This window comes from Populus euphratica, unplaced genomic scaffold (assembly GCF_000495115.2).
Source record: "Populus euphratica unplaced genomic scaffold, PopEup_1.0 scaffold123.1, whole genome shotgun sequence".
NCBI lineage: Eukaryota > Viridiplantae > Streptophyta > Magnoliopsida > Malpighiales > Salicaceae > Populus > Populus euphratica.
Genome location: NW_011499924.1, coordinates 940,650 through 958,221, shown reverse-complemented (window position 1 = coordinate 958,221; position 17,572 = coordinate 940,650). Strand labels below are relative to the sequence as shown.

Below are 17,572 nucleotides of genomic sequence, written 5' to 3'. Positions count from 1 at the left end.
TTTTTAATTAAAATAATATTATTTTAGTAAAAAAATAAAAACAATAATTAATATATTATAATTAGATTTTTAGACCTATATTAACCTGTTAAGTTATTCTAAATTTTTTATTTTATTTTTTAAAATCCAATTTAATTCTAATCCTGAATTACTTGAATTTCATACTGAATTTTAAAACCATGTCCAAAACCGTTTATGTTAATACTGGGAACGCATAAAGTAAGAAGTCAGAGAGACACACTGACCTCAATGGTGATAGAGTTCGTTGGTGGCATGAACGCAGCTATAGAATACTGTTTTAGCTGATTTAAAACACGAAGATATTGACTTTCTATCAATAGAATATTTAACAATATAATAATAATGAAGAAAACTGGGACCCCCCCCCACGTTATACACATTTTACCTTAGTTTTTGGGATTTCTGACACCGAAAACTCTACCCGCATGATTTCCTCATTTTTCACTCTGTTTACCGACCTGCTCTGGATATTTCTAGTAGATGAATATTGAATATGTTGACAAAGTCAGAGGTTAAAATATTCATGCGTTTATTTAAATTATATATTAAGTTTTTAAGAAAAAAAAGAAGAAGAAAAACACGCATTTTGCAGACAAATAATTTTATGCATGTACTCCTGGCGGAAGATAAATGAACTGGGAGAGTAGAGTTTTCTCATCTTTTGCTATCTTGTTAGATGGAAGATTTGTTTACGTTGTAATTATTTTTTAAAATTATTTTTAAAATTAATGATTTAAAATGATTTAAAATATAAAAAAATTAATTATTAATAAAATCTAAAAAATATTTAAAATTTTTAAAGATATGAATAAAACCGCGTTTGCCAAATACTCTTAAAATTTCATAATTACTGGCCTCGAGTCAATGGCTATAATTAATACCAAAAATTATGGGAAGAGGCCTTTCCTTCTTCTACCTTTACTTTCTTTATTCGGCGCTTTATGTCCTCAAAACTGACTTTGAATTTGATAAGATTTGGACTAGTCCTCTCTTTCCGACACTTGGTTTTCATGTGTCTTGTCCATGGTTTTCAATTGCCCTCTACTGAAAATTAAGGTCACTTATTCTTTGGGAAACCTCATAGGCTTTTCTTGTCATGACATGGCATTATGTAATTGGTCGTTAAATTTGATATATACTTGTGACCCTGCGTCAAGTCAATGCAAAAAAAAAAAAAATTATTATTGATGAAATGATACCATATATATGATTTTGCTAACTAAAGGAGGACTTTAACCTTTCAGATCAGTGTCCCTAGCCATCACGAGCCAAGAAGAGAGGGGGAGAGAGAGAAAGAGAGAGAGAGAGAGAGAGAGAGAGAGAGAGATGGTGAGAGCTTGGAAAGAGACGATAAGAGGAGATGGAAAAATCTATGGTGAAGACTTGAGCAGTGCAGCTTTACTCTTCTGGGCTGCAATTGTCGCTCTTTCTATAATTGCATCTGTCATTTTATCTTGTGCCGGTGGTGCGTCGAAAGACAAAGCCTCTACTACTGATACGTATGGTTCAACATGTGCTGGGTGCGGTGCGGCCTGTGGTGGATAAGCTCGAGTTCGCTGCTGTCTCCATGTCTTGTTGGCACAGCATAAGAGGCACAAGAACAAATTCACTTCTGCAATTATCAACGGTGCAGTATACCTACCATTTACCAAGTTCTGTTTCTAACAACTTTCAATCAAAATTTGCATTTTAGTTAAGAAGATAAGGTAGTTATGCAACAATGGCAGATTTTCGTTTTTTTTTTTTTATGAGTTGTCTTCATTTTTATTTATATTATAAGCACCTTAGATCATGGCCGATTCATGATTAAAAAAAAAAACAAAGATATGTAATTGCATTAGCCATTATCATGAAGAAATGAATAATAGCCAGAGATTTCTTATCCAATTTCAGATTACATTTTTCGTTTCAAAACTCAAGGCATTCCAATTTCTTCTAATTTGGTCAAAGCGCATCACCTCCCTCCATTTAGCAATATCCACTGGATTATACTTAAAAAAAAAAAAAAAAAAGGCCGAAGCTATAATGAAGGCTAACATGGTGGCGGCGTGGACCTTCCTCTCCCGCCGTCCAGGATACCACTAGTTCAAATTCTATTTCCATATGAGGTTCATACAATGGCTTCCTCTTTCCCCGTCCAGGTAGGATACCACTAGTTTTAGGTTCATACAATGCCAAATATCTTCTGTGATATCAGCTGCTTTTCAGAATTTCATATACACTCTCGAGGACAAACAGTAATGATTTAGAAGTATTTCTGGAAACTGAACTGGAATGCAGTAAAAGGCTAGCAGGGGAAATTTAGGAGATATAACACCCAAAACGTGAAAATTTCGTATCATACTTCAAACTGTATCCTATCAAAAGATAGCTCATGGCTCGCTGCTTTGAGAGTCTCTTAGCCTCAAGCATATCCGTTCAATCTTGGAAATGAAAAGTGAAAACACCCAGAAAAGAAGCAAAACAGGTAAGAGCCTGAAAGTTGACAATAGCTAGATCTTTCACCTAATCCTACTTTAAAGATGCCAAACCATAGTGTTTCAATGATTCTACACCAACGGCACTGCTGCAAGATCAATTAATAAAGGAAAGATCAATAATGTTTCAATGATTCACTTAAAAATTTCACGGGTACCGCAGATTCAAATGCAAGTGTAAAACATGCAGTGAAGATAAAATGATAGCAGCATTTGGTACCCGTATTGACTTTTATTTGCATTTCTTTAACAATTTTCTTTTATTTCAACTCTAGTAATCAGTAGATGCATGAATAATAGGAAAGTACTTTCTATAGGCATAGCGCAAAATTATCATACAAAGGATGTCATCAGTAGATGTTGCTGCCTATGAGATCACAATCCACTACTTTCTTATTTCGGTGGAGGAAATATCCATGCGAAACCTATCAGCTGGTATTGAGACAAACATATCTTTCAATGTCTCTGGAATGTCGAAGTCTTCGAGAACCTGCAGAAAGACCACGCAAACAACATTGACAGAATTTCCACGAGAAGAAATAGAGATGAAAAAGGATACTTTTATGGGCTTATGGTATGTGGAAACACCTTAAAGACACCATCCACTTTACGGCCACCTACAAGGAAGGTGCACCCAATTCTTTTGCATCCATCAAGTATCTCTAGCATCTTCCCATGGTCTCCATCATAATACTTAGGCTGGAAAGCAGTAAAATAATAATAAATGAATATAAATGGACAGGGAAAGAAAAACTTGTCCATTCTAACACAAATATTTTTCCTAGCAAAGGGAGACGAAATGTAAAAGTTCAGATCAGATCATTGTTTCCATAGTAACATCAATTTACGTTGCAAGTCATGTCATATTTCCCTGTCCTCATTGTAGTTTTGAAGGCATTCCTGCTATGAGTAGAGTAGGGAGCGGAGCCCAATAAAACAAAGATACCAGTCTCTTGCATTATTAAGGCCTTCTCTGTCGCTATCTACAGGCATAATAATTCCAACCCCCAGGCACACACTGAAATACAAAGTTCAATTCACATAGGCAAAGAAAATTAAGGGGGAAAATAGGTGCACTAGTCAACATATCCTAGAACGTCAGAGCTACATGGGTATGTTGGCAAGCAAAGTTAATCCACGCATAGATCAATTTGAATGCATTAGTAAAGGGCCACATTAGGAACTCAGAAAAGTGTTACAGCATGTTCGTTTCCTTCCATACCACTAACTCCCATAAATGAGCATGAATGCATGGCTTCTGCAGAAAGGGCTTAAGAAATGGGATTTGAAGATGTGCTTCTTGAATAAATTCCAAGAAAATTGCAAGGATTAGAAATTACATTCAGTGGTCAAAGCATGAGATTTTTTCTTGGAAAACCAAGTTTTCTAGTTTTCATTTTTAGATTTCAAGATTTTGAGCATAGTTTAAGAACCTGTACTTATCCCGTATTTCACTATTTAAATACATTTTCTAGTTTTTCAAATTGAGAAAAGTTCCTAGTTTTAGGCTAGCAATGCCTCTTATTTTGGTTATATGAAATACATTCCAACAGAAATGAGAAAGTAGAAATGCAAAACTCTTGTCTCTAGATAGCCTTCTCTTTATTGTTTGTTAAAAACACTTTGCATCAAGTCCATAAGAAACTGAGATCTGTAAACTGTACAGTTTAATCAGTAATCCATGCCCTTAATAACTTTGATTTGTGAATATGTACAATATGACAATATGGCAGCAAAAAAAAATGCATTTACACAGTAGAATCTTGCCAGAAAAATAGAGATTTTTTCCAAAGAAGATCTTACAGACAAAATCTATGTTCATTAGAGGTGCAATGAATGCTATCTAGAGATAAGGCACCTTGACATTTGCATCGAAAGGAGAAAGCAGCATAAAATAAGCAGCATGCACCATTAAAATGCACCAGAATCATAAATTGAGGTCATAATATAACTTGAGCAAATTCAACTAAAGAAATGTCAAGATCCATACATTAATAAGCCTTCCCACCGTGTCTGCGCCAATCACAAAAGCACTGCCTGGAAAAAGCTCAGCCTTCTTATAGAAATAAGGTTGATTGGAAATAATTACTGTCTTTCCTGCCATTCTAAAAATGAACTTGTTAATAGGTCATACATACAAGTAGGTGGTGACATATTCCATACACAATTTAGCTAGATATGAGCCATATTTCTGTTGTTAAGTGAGTTTCAACATTCAAGCGGAGGGAAGAAGAAATAAAAACTACCACAAACTAAATAAGGTATTGAGGGAAACTTAGCATAATGTTAAAAAACAAGGAACCCCACAGAACTAACACGGAAATAAATTCCATTCCATTAACCATGCTGTTTTCACAGGGGCAGAGTCCATTAAGAGCTTTATGGCAGAGATAAACAATCATTTGGAATGCCTTTAATGCTAGTTAAAGTAATACTCTACATCAAAGAGAAAGAAGGCTATTCCCCAACAAAAACAGCATAGTGCCACTCATATGATAATCCTGATATGCTTAAAGTAACATTCCATTACCTTTAGCTCAGAAGTGACCTATGTCTACACCAGTTACCCCAAAATTCTAACCTCCCCTAAAAAATCCATCCATTTATAGCCACATCATCACAAAAATATGACCCTTCCACAAACACACATAATACATGATGTCCAGGTGTGAAAAAAATCAAACAATGAGCCTCACCAGCCTTTTCAAATTGCTTGATGCGGTCCTTAATTTGTGATACTGATAGTGGAGGTTTGTCAGCATTGACTGCTGATATTTCAAAACAGGGATATCCATTGCCACAAAAGCTACATAAAAAAAGAAAACAATGAGGAGAATTGTGTTTTTATCCGCATTTACACAAATGACAGAAAAGCTAAAATAAATGTCTACAGCATGAGTGGCATGGAAATTGAATTAAAGTGACTCAAGCATGCCTTAAATTTACATTTACAACTACAGATTCATGTACCTAGTAGCAACTTCCAAAAGCTTGACGTGACCGTCATGTAATGGATTAAACGAACCAGAAAGTATTATCTTTCTCTCAGCAGTAGATGTATAAGTCTCTGCAAACAGGTGGTAGAAACTGAATGAGCGACAAAATTTACTGCGATTTGAATTTATTCAATCCAAGGAACTAATCATACCACTTGAAAATGGATAAACCTTAAAGCATATTTTCCCATCTATAAGTTGTTCCAATTCTTGATCTTCGCTGAAGTGTGTTTCATGTTCATCAGACATGTCAGATTCAGTCAAATGAGAAACAGATGCTGCCTGGACTTTGCATGCATTTGCAATAGCCTGTAACAAGAAGTAGGGGGAAAACACTAGCAAAAATTAACCAAGAAATGTGTAAAATCGGAGCCATCACAAGCATATCACAGTTGGCAGAGTAAAAGGATTGCCCATTGCATCGGTACTCTTTTTATCTTACTGATTTCAGGATCTTGAAAGTTAATGCAACCTTTCACAAAACAATACACACGAAGGGATATAAAAGATTTCATGATTTTCAGTGGCAACGTCGTTTCTTATTTCTTTTCTTTTAACTGACTGGAAACATATAATTGAACAAAGCAAACTTAGTGTCTATCACAAACCTTGAGTAAGAGATGACTTGAAACTGTATCTTCTTGCTCCCGGGTTCTCAAACCCTGGATTATCAGCAACAAGAGTACTTACAAAAGCACAACACTAAATATTTAATTCAAAAAAGAAATTAAACTTTCATGACTACCTTAGACAATGTAACAGTAGATATTGAGAGTCGATCGGATGTTCTTGTTGACAAGTAAAACCTATAGGCAAGAAAAACAAGAAGTTAAGCAGGAACCCAAAATACTGCGAATCCAGAGAATGTCTTGTAGACAGAAAACCTGTGATCCCCAAATTTCGGACGTGAGCTGGCTAAAGAACCAGTAAAACCCACACCAACAACAGGGTAACCTGATTTAACAGACGAAAAGAAGCCAATTTAATTATTAAATTCAGATAAATTTAAGCAGCAAATACTACCAAATGCTAATTAGCGACCTGGGCTGGAAAGCTTGAGAGCACGGTTGTAAGCTAATAGAGCCATTTCCTCTGCAGTTTGTTGACTACAATGTTGACTGGGAATCTGAAAAACTAAAAATAAAAATCATATGCTTACAAAAAAAATTCTTAAAAGGATAAAAAGGAGTTTGATTACCTTCCCAAGTAATTGAATAAAGGACATTCTAGAGTAAGGAACAACAGCTTCAAGCACTGTATTTGAAGCTCCAGGTACTGACATCAACCATCCTAGCGCCTATAATTATCACGCACAAATTTTCTTGGCTTTTCTTAATTATGAAGTGTTGATGTGATAAGGAGCATAGACAGGGAACAGGACAGACCTGAGAGGCACCACCGGCGAGATAAAGCACAGCCTGATTAGGGGCAGAATGTATGGCTTCCACTATACCTCGAATCCACGCGTCCGGCATGGTCGTCTTCTCCACGCTCATCGATCCTTCTCTCTTTCTCTAGAAAAATGACGACCCTTATTTTATTAATCGTGCTCAGCCCAGTCCTTGGGCCCAATACTCTGCGTTAAATAAACGTGAACGAATGACGTTTATTCCAGGTGAAATATTTTTTATCAACATAAAAATATTATTATTATAATCAATTTATAAACTTGAGTTTATTTAGTTATTAATTTATATATATGTGTGTGTATAAATCATGAAAAATAATAAAATATTTTAAAAATTATAATAGCATGTTACTTTTACAATCTCCCCCGTTTTTTTTTTTTTTTTTCATTATCATCATCATTGTTTTTCCAACTATCCACCTAATTATTGTTATCGTCGTATTTTCTCCATCGTTAATTATTAAATATTGTAAATTTTATTTTATTATACACACACACACACTTCTCATTTTTAAGAGCAAGTGTCAGTTTTAAAGACAAATAAAAAGCTCTTTTTTTCCTTTTTTTTTTATCAAAATATTATACTATATTCTTGTAAAAAACTCTGCAAACCACAATTGTCGACACCATTATAACCCCTGTCACAATGGTTTTTACTCGCCATAAAAAAAATGACTTATAATAATAACAATAAGATCTTACCACTACCACTCAGGAGCCATAGCACCTTCAAAGTTTGAAAAACAAAATATCTACGTTGGTATCCAAAAAAATAATTGCTATTCTATAGCCATCACCAGTTCATGTTATTTTTTAAATGTATTCTGATGACTTTAGTTAGTGGAAGCCATTTCTAGAACCCTAATTCCACTGTGTAGGTGTGCTGAAGCTGAAAACATGGAAAACAAGAAAGAATTGAATTTAACAAATTGGATTTCACAGAGAAGGGACGTGTGAAAATGTCAAACCCATCCCACCGCATTTGCAGTTTGGAAGCAAAATCACATTCTCACAAGATAACTTTTCCAGATCTCGTTATCCCCCTGGCAAAAAAGAAAATCTTGTTGGTCCTAAAATACTTGTTCATGGACAGGGCTCAATGACGGAAAACAAAGAATACCAAGGAATGGCAACCTGGCAACAATCTTGTGAAAAAACAGAGAGAGAGAAAAAAAGATGTTCCGCATGATGTCTGTCTGTGCCCCCAACATACACTGCCTAGTACTTCGTAGACTACTTGTCGCTACATCAGTGTCTTCTGATCAGTTCTAACATGCATATGGCGACACAAATTGCGTGGTAACTGGAGTATTAGGGCATTGTTACTGCTACATAAAAAATAAAAAAAAGATCACTCCTTTCAACTGTAAATTACAAGGGACTCACAACTCTGCTTTTCCCCCCTCGGAGAAAAGAACGTCCAGTGCAGGGCACGTGGAGGATATGGTTTTTCTAATGCGTCCTTATGGCATGAGTAAGTTGATATAAATCTAAAAAAATAATTTTTATACTCATCAGTATTAAATTAGAGGGTAACGTTTCAGGTAATTGTGAAAATAATTCAATTAATCACATAAGCGAAACTTTTCAATTGTCTTGATTAATTTATGACCTTGATACACATGTTAGAATGACACATGTACAGATATGATATACCTTTATATTTATATTTTTTAATTAATATGAATATTCTGATTAGCTTGTATATATTTTAACTAAATTTACAAGTTTTAAAATTAATAATTATAAAAAAAATTAATAATTTTAAAATTTATAAAACCCGAATAAGTAATTTAAAAAAAAAATTAAAATCAATTGACTCATCAGTTCCTATATTTACATTTTATGCGTATTGGTAGTTTCCAGAAGGATGGAATTGGAATTACTAGGGGCACGCTTGACTGTTCTGGCTTGAACAGGCACTTCTTGTCCTCATATATATATATATATATCACAATAACTTAACTTGATCAGTATCACGTTTAACAAGCTTGAAACAACGGGTGAGTGACGCTACCATAATAACATGGCATCGATCTCTCGTCCCAGAAAAAGGGATGCGTGGAATCTTAAACTTAAATGTCATCAAATTTTGTGTTAAGCGATGCATAAGCAAGAAAGTACATGCATGATCAAAGGAGACGAGTTGGATTCCCTTCTCCTGTTCAGATCCCTGGTCGAAGGGAGAAAGGCAATATGGTATTCAACAGCAATTTTTTTCTTATAATAAGTAACGACAACGTTTCATCTATACTCAGAAGAAAAAAGAAAAAAGAAAAAAAAACCTTGGGGGTATCACTGTACTGCAATGGCCCTGGGCACGGTAAAAACCAGGTTTACTGTTCATCCATGGGATCCAAGGAGGCCATGGAGCATCCAGGCTGGAATAACGGTACTCTTGATTTTTTTATGTTTTTTTCTCAGCCTCGACCCTCAACTCCTCCAGTTTTATTCTAAAAAATCTCCCCACGTGGTCATTTTGTCCATTTTTCATTTTCTTTTTTTTTTTTTTGAAAAAAGGACATTTTGTCCATTTTTCGTTCAGTTCATCATTTTTTTTTTGAAAAAAGGATATTTTGTCCATTTTTCGTTCAGTTCATCATTAGTTCTTGACAGCTTACCAAAAAAGGCGTGCACGTGTTTATCATGTGTCAGAAATTCACTGTAAATTAGATGGAAATTCGAAGAAAAAACCATGTTATAAAAAAAATGAATGGAAAGACTGAGGTTCCAAAAAGAAAAAGAGTAGCCGTATTGAGAAAAAATGGAAGATCAAATTCCCATCAAAGCTTGCAATTCAAATTCCTAAAAATGGAGGGGAAATCACAAGTACCTCACATTTGCCCTTTAACTGCACCTGTTAAGAGTTCTCATTCTACTATATTACATCACATCACATTATAATTGCAATTAAATAGCTGTTCTTGTGCTATGTTGCTGATCAATTCAATTTTTTATTAAATGTAAAAAAAATATTCAAGTATTATTAACATGTTTTTTTAAAAAAAATTGTGCATATGTTAATTCGACATGACTTAGTCAATTTTGCATATCCGAATAAAACTCAATTAGCTAATAAAAATATAATTTAATTAAAATAAATTAGTTCTTGACAGCTTACCAAAAAAGGCGTGCACGTGTTTATCATGTGTCAGAAATTCACTGTAAATTAGATGGAAATTCGAAGAAAAAACCATGTTATAAAAAAAATGAATGGAAAGACTGAGGTTCCAAAAAGAAAACGAGTAGCCGTATTGAGAAAAAATGGAAGATCAAATTCCCATCAAAGCTTGCAATTCAAATTCCTAAAAATGGAGGGGAAATCACAAGTACCTCACATTTGCCCTTTAACTGCACCTGTTAAGAGTTCTCATTCTACTATATTACATCACATCATATTATAATTGCAATTAAATAGTTGTTCTTATGCTATGTTGCTGATCAATTTAATTTTTTATTAAATGTAAAAAAAATATTCAAGTATTATTAACATATTTTTTTTTAAAAAATTATACATATGTTAATTCGACATGACTTAGTCAGTTTTGCATATCCGAATAAAACTCAATCAACTAATAAAAATATAATTTAATTAAAATAATTAAAATAATTTATTTTTTAGAATATTAAAACAAAAATATATTGAATTTATTTGGATTTATTCGGATAAACTTGAATTTACTTGAATTAATCTAAATTAACTTGTTAAATCTCCAATCTAGGTTTTGAGACCTTGGTAACCTTATAAAGACAAGTAAAAAAAACACTAAGCTTAAATTCTAATAAATTTAATATTGAATGATAAAATAAAAAATAAATTTTAATTAAAAAAATGAGTTGAAGACATGAAAAAAAACACTGACTAAACTCATGACCTGATTCATAATACTAGAATAACTTTATAAAAAACAAACTATAATAAATTATGAAGTCTGGTAATAGATGAAAAAATTAAAAATAAATGATTAAAAAAACTTTAAGGCAACTGAGCTAGCCCATGACTATGATCATGAGAACGTGACAAATCTATACAAAAAAAAAAAATCATGAAGTATAATTTTTAATTAACTTAATATTAAAAGATAAAATTAAAAAATTAATAAAAAATAAATATAAATAAATTCGAGTTAATTTACCAAACTCAAATAATAAAATTAAAATAACTCTATAAAATTTAAATTAAATTAAATTATAAAATTCAATTATCAGTAAACTTACTAACCAAATTGTTAAAAAAACTAAATTATAAAAGTTAAAACATTTTACTGTTCATTCTGCGTTTAAATGCCAGTAGCAATTGGCATGAACTAATTACAGTTAAAATTACTTGACATGCTTAAAACATTCAGGAAAAAGAATGATGTGTTCTGCACTATTCCTCCTGGCCTGACCTAAAAAAGTATGCACGAAAAAACTTATAGTATACACTATTCATGCGTGAACAAGAAAACTGTATATATTCTTTTTATTTCAATCATCAGATTTTTTTTTTACTTGCAATTTCAGGTCTCAAGTTACATTAACAATGTCTTGTATGTCGAGATTCCCTTTATTTACAATCCCTCGCGTGTACAAAGTATTGATGAATATTTTGATGATGAATTAAAGATTAATCTTTGTGAGATAAAACTTTGTTTGCAGTTTAAAAATAAAAATTAAAAGAAGAAGGGCCATTTTTTAAAAAAAAAATGAAACATGCACCATTTGGATACTGCAAGAAAAAAAATCATTTTGCTCCTTGAATTTTTAGTTCGTCTATAGTTCGATCCTTGTTGTTTTATCATTTCTCATTTTGATCCTATAATTTATTAATTGCATTTTAATCCTTAAATGTCGAGGGAATAAGAGAAAAGGTTATTAAAAAAAGAGAAAGTGTTTAGATGGCAACATTATTGTTATCGAAAAAGTTGATTTGTGGGTAATGAGTTTATATCTCATAGGAGAGTTGAGTAGAGGTGGCTTTGTCATCTACCCATGCTGAGAAAAGTAATTAGAAAACATCTTGAATTCTTGACTATTTATACAATTATTATTAAGATTTATATAGTTATTAATTTTAAAATTTATAAAATTAATTATAATACACAAACTAATCTGGATACATTAATCTAAGAAAACAAATTAAAAATCTTAGTTTTTATTTTTATTTTTTCAAATAAATCAAAAGTTATCTTATAATTGAAAATGAGTTTGTTAGTATTTTAAGATAAATAAAAATCAAAAATATTTTTTTATCCAAAAACCTATATCTTGATTTTTTTCCCCACTGGATGCGACTTGAAAAGGATGTAAAGCATGACAGATCACTTGCCACCAAACAATACTTGTCAACTATTTATAAAAAACTAGAACAGATAATGCTTCATCCGCTCATAAAAAAACCAATAAGGTATTTGGGTTCGCCAAGCCTAATAATAACTTATTTCTATTTTATAACCGTTAATTATTATTTTTATTTAAATTAATACCTTTTCTCTCGTTTATTAATTTTGTATTTCACCTTGCATTATTTTCTTTGTTTCAATTTTAGTTAATGGTCTATGTTGTTCTTTAAATTGTCTTGTTCACTTTTTTAAAGAGTATAATCAATCTTTTTAATTCCATAATGCTCCAAAACAATTATTGGAATTTATTTTTAAATTTTATTTTTTATTTTATATAAATAAAATTTATCTACATAACATATCTATGAAAATAAAAATTATTTGCTAAAGGCGACCAAAATTAACTTATAAGATAACTGTGATTAAATATTTACACGGGCAGGAAGTTGACTTTTTTCTATTTTAATATTTAATCATCATTAATAATAATAATTATTTATTTATTGACATGTATATATATATATATAGTATTAAATATAAATTTCTCAATTAAAAATTATCATAACATATCTATAAAAATATTTTAAAAAATAATATCTATTGCACTCTCAAACATCTATTTAGATTGTGTTTAATAATGTATTTAAAAAAAACATGTTGCTTAAAAATATTTAGATTGTGTTTAATAATGTGTTTAAAAAAAACATGTTGCTTAAAAATATATATTTTTTATTTAAAATTATTTTCTTTATATTTTTAACTAGTTTAATGAATTAATATAAAAATATTATTTTAATATATTTTTAAATAAAAAATATTTTAAATCATAATCAAGTCTGCATCCACACAAGTACTATCAATCTCTTACTGTTTCTTTTAAAAAAACCCTTCATGTCTTAGGTTTAATATTAAATTAAAATACTATACGCCACGTGTTGCGGATTACATGACCAATGTGCAGCGATAATAAAAAGGAAACCTTTTCTATTACCACCTCCTCTTCTGTGGCCGTAACAATAAAGTATTCTAAAGTCTACAGTGGGGTTCACCACTCTGTTCTTATAGCCCACTCGTCAAACGGCTATTTTATTATCATATATGAATTCATCTCCTAGGTCCACATTTTCCTATCACGAGATATGGAATCGACTCCTTTACAGGTAGTGTGCATGCATTCACGAGGTGTCCTCAAGGGTCCCGCCAATTAAAAATGAAAGAAAGATCAGGACCATCTGTTTTCGTTTGATTGTACTGGATTTATGATTGAAACCTGGCCGATGTTACCCTAGCAGTCGAGATCCCAGCTATGGAAATGGAATTGGTTCTGAATCCTAGTGAATTTCTGCTGTATATAATATGATCGTTGCTGGGTTCAAAGTGACCATAATCATGGCTTCTGTCTCCTTAACGGTTTATAACCAACGTGGGATCATCATGACTATCCAATTCATTGCTTCTGTCAGTTTATTGGGTAATTTGATATTAATTCCACTTCTTTCTACGGAAAGAAATTAGCTTAGGCTCCATGCATGACCCAGGTAATGTAGGACTTCCATGAAGAGAGAACCCCCCCCCCCCCCCCAAGGCCACCCCCCCCCCCCCCCCCCCCCCCAACAAGAGAACTATAGATTTACTCTTCTTTGCAATAATCAATGATGGTTAAATCAAGTGTAAATCTACAACGTCATTTCATCTGTATGTTGTGATAGCTGAAATATTCATATGATTTCAATTATTTCAGTAATTTTTTTTCATGCATCCATTGCAAAATTGTGTACTCTCTTGTGAAAGAAAGCTTCTATCCTAAAAAACTAAAATATCATGGAAAACATAAAGGGGTCAATAACTATAAACGTTTCATTATGTCCGAAAATATGTTCTGGCCTGAACGCAAAGAGACGGCTAGACAGGCCCTTGCCAAAAGTAAACATTACAGGGAGCTCCCCAGAAAGCAAAAAAGAGCACGCTCATGTTAGTAATTTACATGGAGATGGAGTAGCTTTCTGAAAATATCACGATAAATTGACCGGAAGAGAAATCCGAGAAGCCTTCTTAGATCTGTAATAGTGTGAACCGTGAACAACAACTTTTGCTTTTCCCATTCTGTTTTCGTCTCTCACTAAAATTGTCTATCTTCCCAAGGTCAGGTCTGTGCTTTACCAAAATAACCCTTACCCTTCTTCAACACTCTCTCCTGCCTGTGACACTCAGACCCCCTTTCTCTCTCCCCGCCCTCTCTCTTTCCCACACTCAGGTAGAGGGGGTCTCCACTGCCTCTCTCAGGCTTTCTTCTTTCTCACTTGGTTTTCTGCTTCTGAAAGGTAAGCCCCTTGCCTTTCAAGCCCCAGCTAGCTTTGCATTTTGCTCCCTCCAACTGTCACTTTGTTTGGAGACATGTTTTCTTTGATTTTGCTGCTTCTTGCTATCTTTAACTGTCATAGTCTAGTGAGTTGTTTGAATAATGAAGGGTACGCACTTTTGTCATTTAAGCAGTCCATTTATGAAGACCCAGAAGGGTCTTTGAGTAACTGGAACTCCTCCGATGATAACCCCTGTTCATGGAATGGGGTTACATGCAAGGACTTTAAAGTTATGTCTGTTAGCATTCCAAAGAAGAGACTTTATGGGTTTCTTCCTTCTGCTCTTGGGTCACTCTCTGACCTTAGACATGTAAATTTGAGGAATAACAGGTTCTTTGGTAGTTTGCCTGCTGAGCTCTTTCAAGCTCAAGGACTACAAAGTTTGGTCCTTTATGGGAATTCCTTATCTGGGTCTTTGCCAAATCAATTTGGCAAGCTTAAGTACCTTCAAACCTTGGATTTATCCCAGAATCTTTTCAATGGGTCCATACCCACATCATTTGTTCTATGCAAGAGACTTAGGGCCCTTGATCTTAGCCAAAACAATTTCACTGGTTCTTTGCCAGTTGGGTTTGGTGCCAGTTTGATTTCTCTTGAAAAACTTGATCTTTCATTTAATAAATTCAATGGTTCAATTCCTAGTGATATGGGAAATTTGTCTAGCTTACAAGGAACTGTTGACTTGTCACACAATCTCTTTACTGGTTCAATCCCAGCTAGCCTTGGAAACCTTCCTGAGAAGGTTTATATTGATCTAACTTATAACAATTTGAGTGGTCCAATACCTCAAACCGGTGCTCTAATGAACAGAGGACCAACAGCATTTATTGGAAACCCTGGTCTCTGTGGCCCTCCATTGAAAAATCCATGTTCTTCAGACATCGATGGTGCAGCTGCACCTTCATCAATCCCTTTTCTGCCTAACAACTCCCCCCCTCAAGATTCAGATAGCAATGGCAGAAAGAGTGAGAAAGGACGAGGACTGAGTAAGACTGCTGTCGTTGCAATAATTGTTAGTGATGTCATTGGAATTTGCCTTGTTGGGTTGTTGTTTTCGTATTGTTATTCAAAGGTTTGTCAGCGTAGTAAGGACAGGGATGGGAATAGTTATGGTTTTGATAAGGGAGGGAAGAAAAGGAAAGAGTGTTTTTGCTTTAGAAAGGACGAATCCGAGACTCTATCTGAGAACGTGGAGCAGTATGATCTCGTGCCACTAGATGCGCAGGTGGCTTTTGATTTGGATGAGCTGCTTAAGGCATCGGCTTTTGTTCTAGGGAAGAGTGGAATTGGAATTGTTTACAAAGTTGTGCTTGAAGATGGGCATACTTTAGCCGTGAGAAGATTGGGCGAGGGGGGCTCTCAAAGATTTAAGGAATTCCAAACAGAAGTGGAAGCAATTGGCAAGCTAAGGCATCCTAATATTGTAATTCTCAGAGCGTATTACTGGTCTGTTGATGAGAAGTTGCTCATCTACGATTACATACCGAATGGGAGTCTTGCCACAGCTCTTCATGGTAAGTTTCAGAAACTGTCATGCCACCGGAGCAAATTTTCTTTTGCCTCATTTACCCTAATTAATAGGTTTTATTTTTGTTTCCTAAAGCATTATTTTATTTGTTGGTTTAATGTTTTTGTTATTTTGAATGTTTCGATTCTTTAATGTCAATAGGGAAGCCTGGAATGGTGTCGTATACCCCATTATCATGGTCTGATCGGTTGAAAATCATAAAGGGAATTGCAAAGGGCTTGGTTTATCTTCACGAATTCAGCCCTAAAAAATATGTTCATGGAGATCTGAAGCCAAGTAATGTACTTCTTGGACAGAACATGGAACCACACATTTCTGATTTTGGGCTTGGACGACTCGCCACCATTGCTGGAGGGTCCCCAACCCTGGAATCTAATCGAATTGCCTCAGAGAAACTGCAAGAGAGACAACAAAAGGGTGCGCCAAGCTCAGAAGTTGCTACAGTTTCATCTACAAACTTGGGATCTTATTACCAGGCTCCTGAAGCACTAAAAGTTTTAAAACCATCACAGAAATGGGATGTTTACTCTTATGGAGTTATCCTACTAGAAATGATCACAGGAAGATCGCCGATGGTCCATGTTGGTACCACTGAGATGCATCTTGTTCACTGGATTCAGCTTTGCATTGAAGAGCAGAAACCACTTGCAGATGTCCTGGACCCCTATTTGGCTCCAGATGTGGATAAGGAAGAAGAGATTATTGCAGTTTTGAAGATTGCAATGGCTTGTGTTCATAGCAGCCCAGAGAGGAGGCCTACGATGAGGCATGTCTCTGATGTTTTTAACAGATTGGCTATGTCTTCTGATTAAGAAATCTAACAGAACTGTGAATCCAATGCTCTAGTGCTTCTCGAAAACCATCGGTTACTCTGAGAAGGGATTTCGAAGATAATTGTTTTTGGCTCATTCAGTGGAAACGTGTACCCTATTAAGTTCTCTGTAGCAGTGTGAAGAGTAATGATGGCATCTGTGTAATTTCTCGTCATTGTCCATGTTAGGATTCTCTCCTTTGGTTTTGCGTGATGACTAGGTGAAGTTAGGTCTGCTAAAAGAGCATGCTAGCAACTAGGTTTTGTATGAGTTGGTTCGTAACTTGTTAGTATATGTAAAAGGATGTCTTCTTCTTGCTCTCGTTGCAGGCCCTTTTATCCCTTCCTTTGTTCTCCGTCAATGAATTTACCCATTTCTTTGCTATAGCTATCCTGTAATAACAAAAAATAGTGTAGCAGTGCAATGCAGATAGATGAAGTGTTCTCGTCCCGTGAAAGAAGAAATACCCTAATGGCTGGTGACTGAGTGGCCATATCCCTTTCAGATTGAGTTCCATATATGTGGAAAGACCCATACTTAAGAAGATCCCTTTCAGATTGAGTTACATATATATATATATATATATATATATATATATATATATAATACCCTGCATGGTAATCTTTAAGAGTTCTACCTATTTTCA

At 34.0% G+C, this 17,572-nt stretch overlaps 2 protein-coding genes across 3 annotated transcripts; one reads left to right on the top strand and one right to left on the bottom strand.

The window, feature by feature from the left end:
* Positions 1–2,599: 2,599 nt before the first annotated feature.
* On the bottom strand, positions 2,600–7,040 carry LOC105135537 (Nucleotidylyl transferase superfamily protein). 2 transcript variants are annotated; one of them, XM_011040447.1, is made up of 12 exons: positions 6,880–7,038; positions 6,693–6,791; positions 6,536–6,620; positions 6,379–6,448; positions 6,240–6,300; positions 6,103–6,156; positions 5,647–5,803; positions 5,469–5,565; positions 5,195–5,304; positions 4,489–4,595; positions 3,087–3,197; positions 2,600–2,988 (listed from the first exon to the last, which is right to left on the bottom strand). In XM_011040447.1, the coding sequence occupies exons 1-12, from the start codon at positions 6,988–6,990 to the stop codon at positions 2,884–2,886; spliced, it is 1,167 nt and encodes a 388-aa protein (XP_011038749.1). In that variant the 5' UTR covers positions 6,991–7,038; the 3' UTR covers positions 2,600–2,883. The 2 variants fall into 2 exon arrangements, with proteins under 2 accessions (XP_011038749.1, XP_011038750.1); XM_011040448.1 differs by lacking the exons at positions 2,600–2,988; positions 3,087–3,197 and adding an exon at positions 3,220–3,516 and having other exon boundaries at positions 6,880–7,040.
* A 7,059-nt stretch (positions 7,041–14,099) lies between these two features.
* Positions 14,100–17,312, top strand: LOC105135536 (Leucine-rich repeat protein kinase family protein). The gene is made up of 2 exons (XM_011040446.1): positions 14,100–16,100; positions 16,256–17,312. The coding sequence occupies exons 1-2, from the start codon at positions 14,621–14,623 to the stop codon at positions 16,924–16,926; spliced, it is 2,151 nt and encodes a 716-aa protein (XP_011038748.1). The 5' UTR covers positions 14,100–14,620; the 3' UTR covers positions 16,927–17,312.
* The last annotated feature ends 260 nt before the right edge of the window (positions 17,313–17,572 follow it).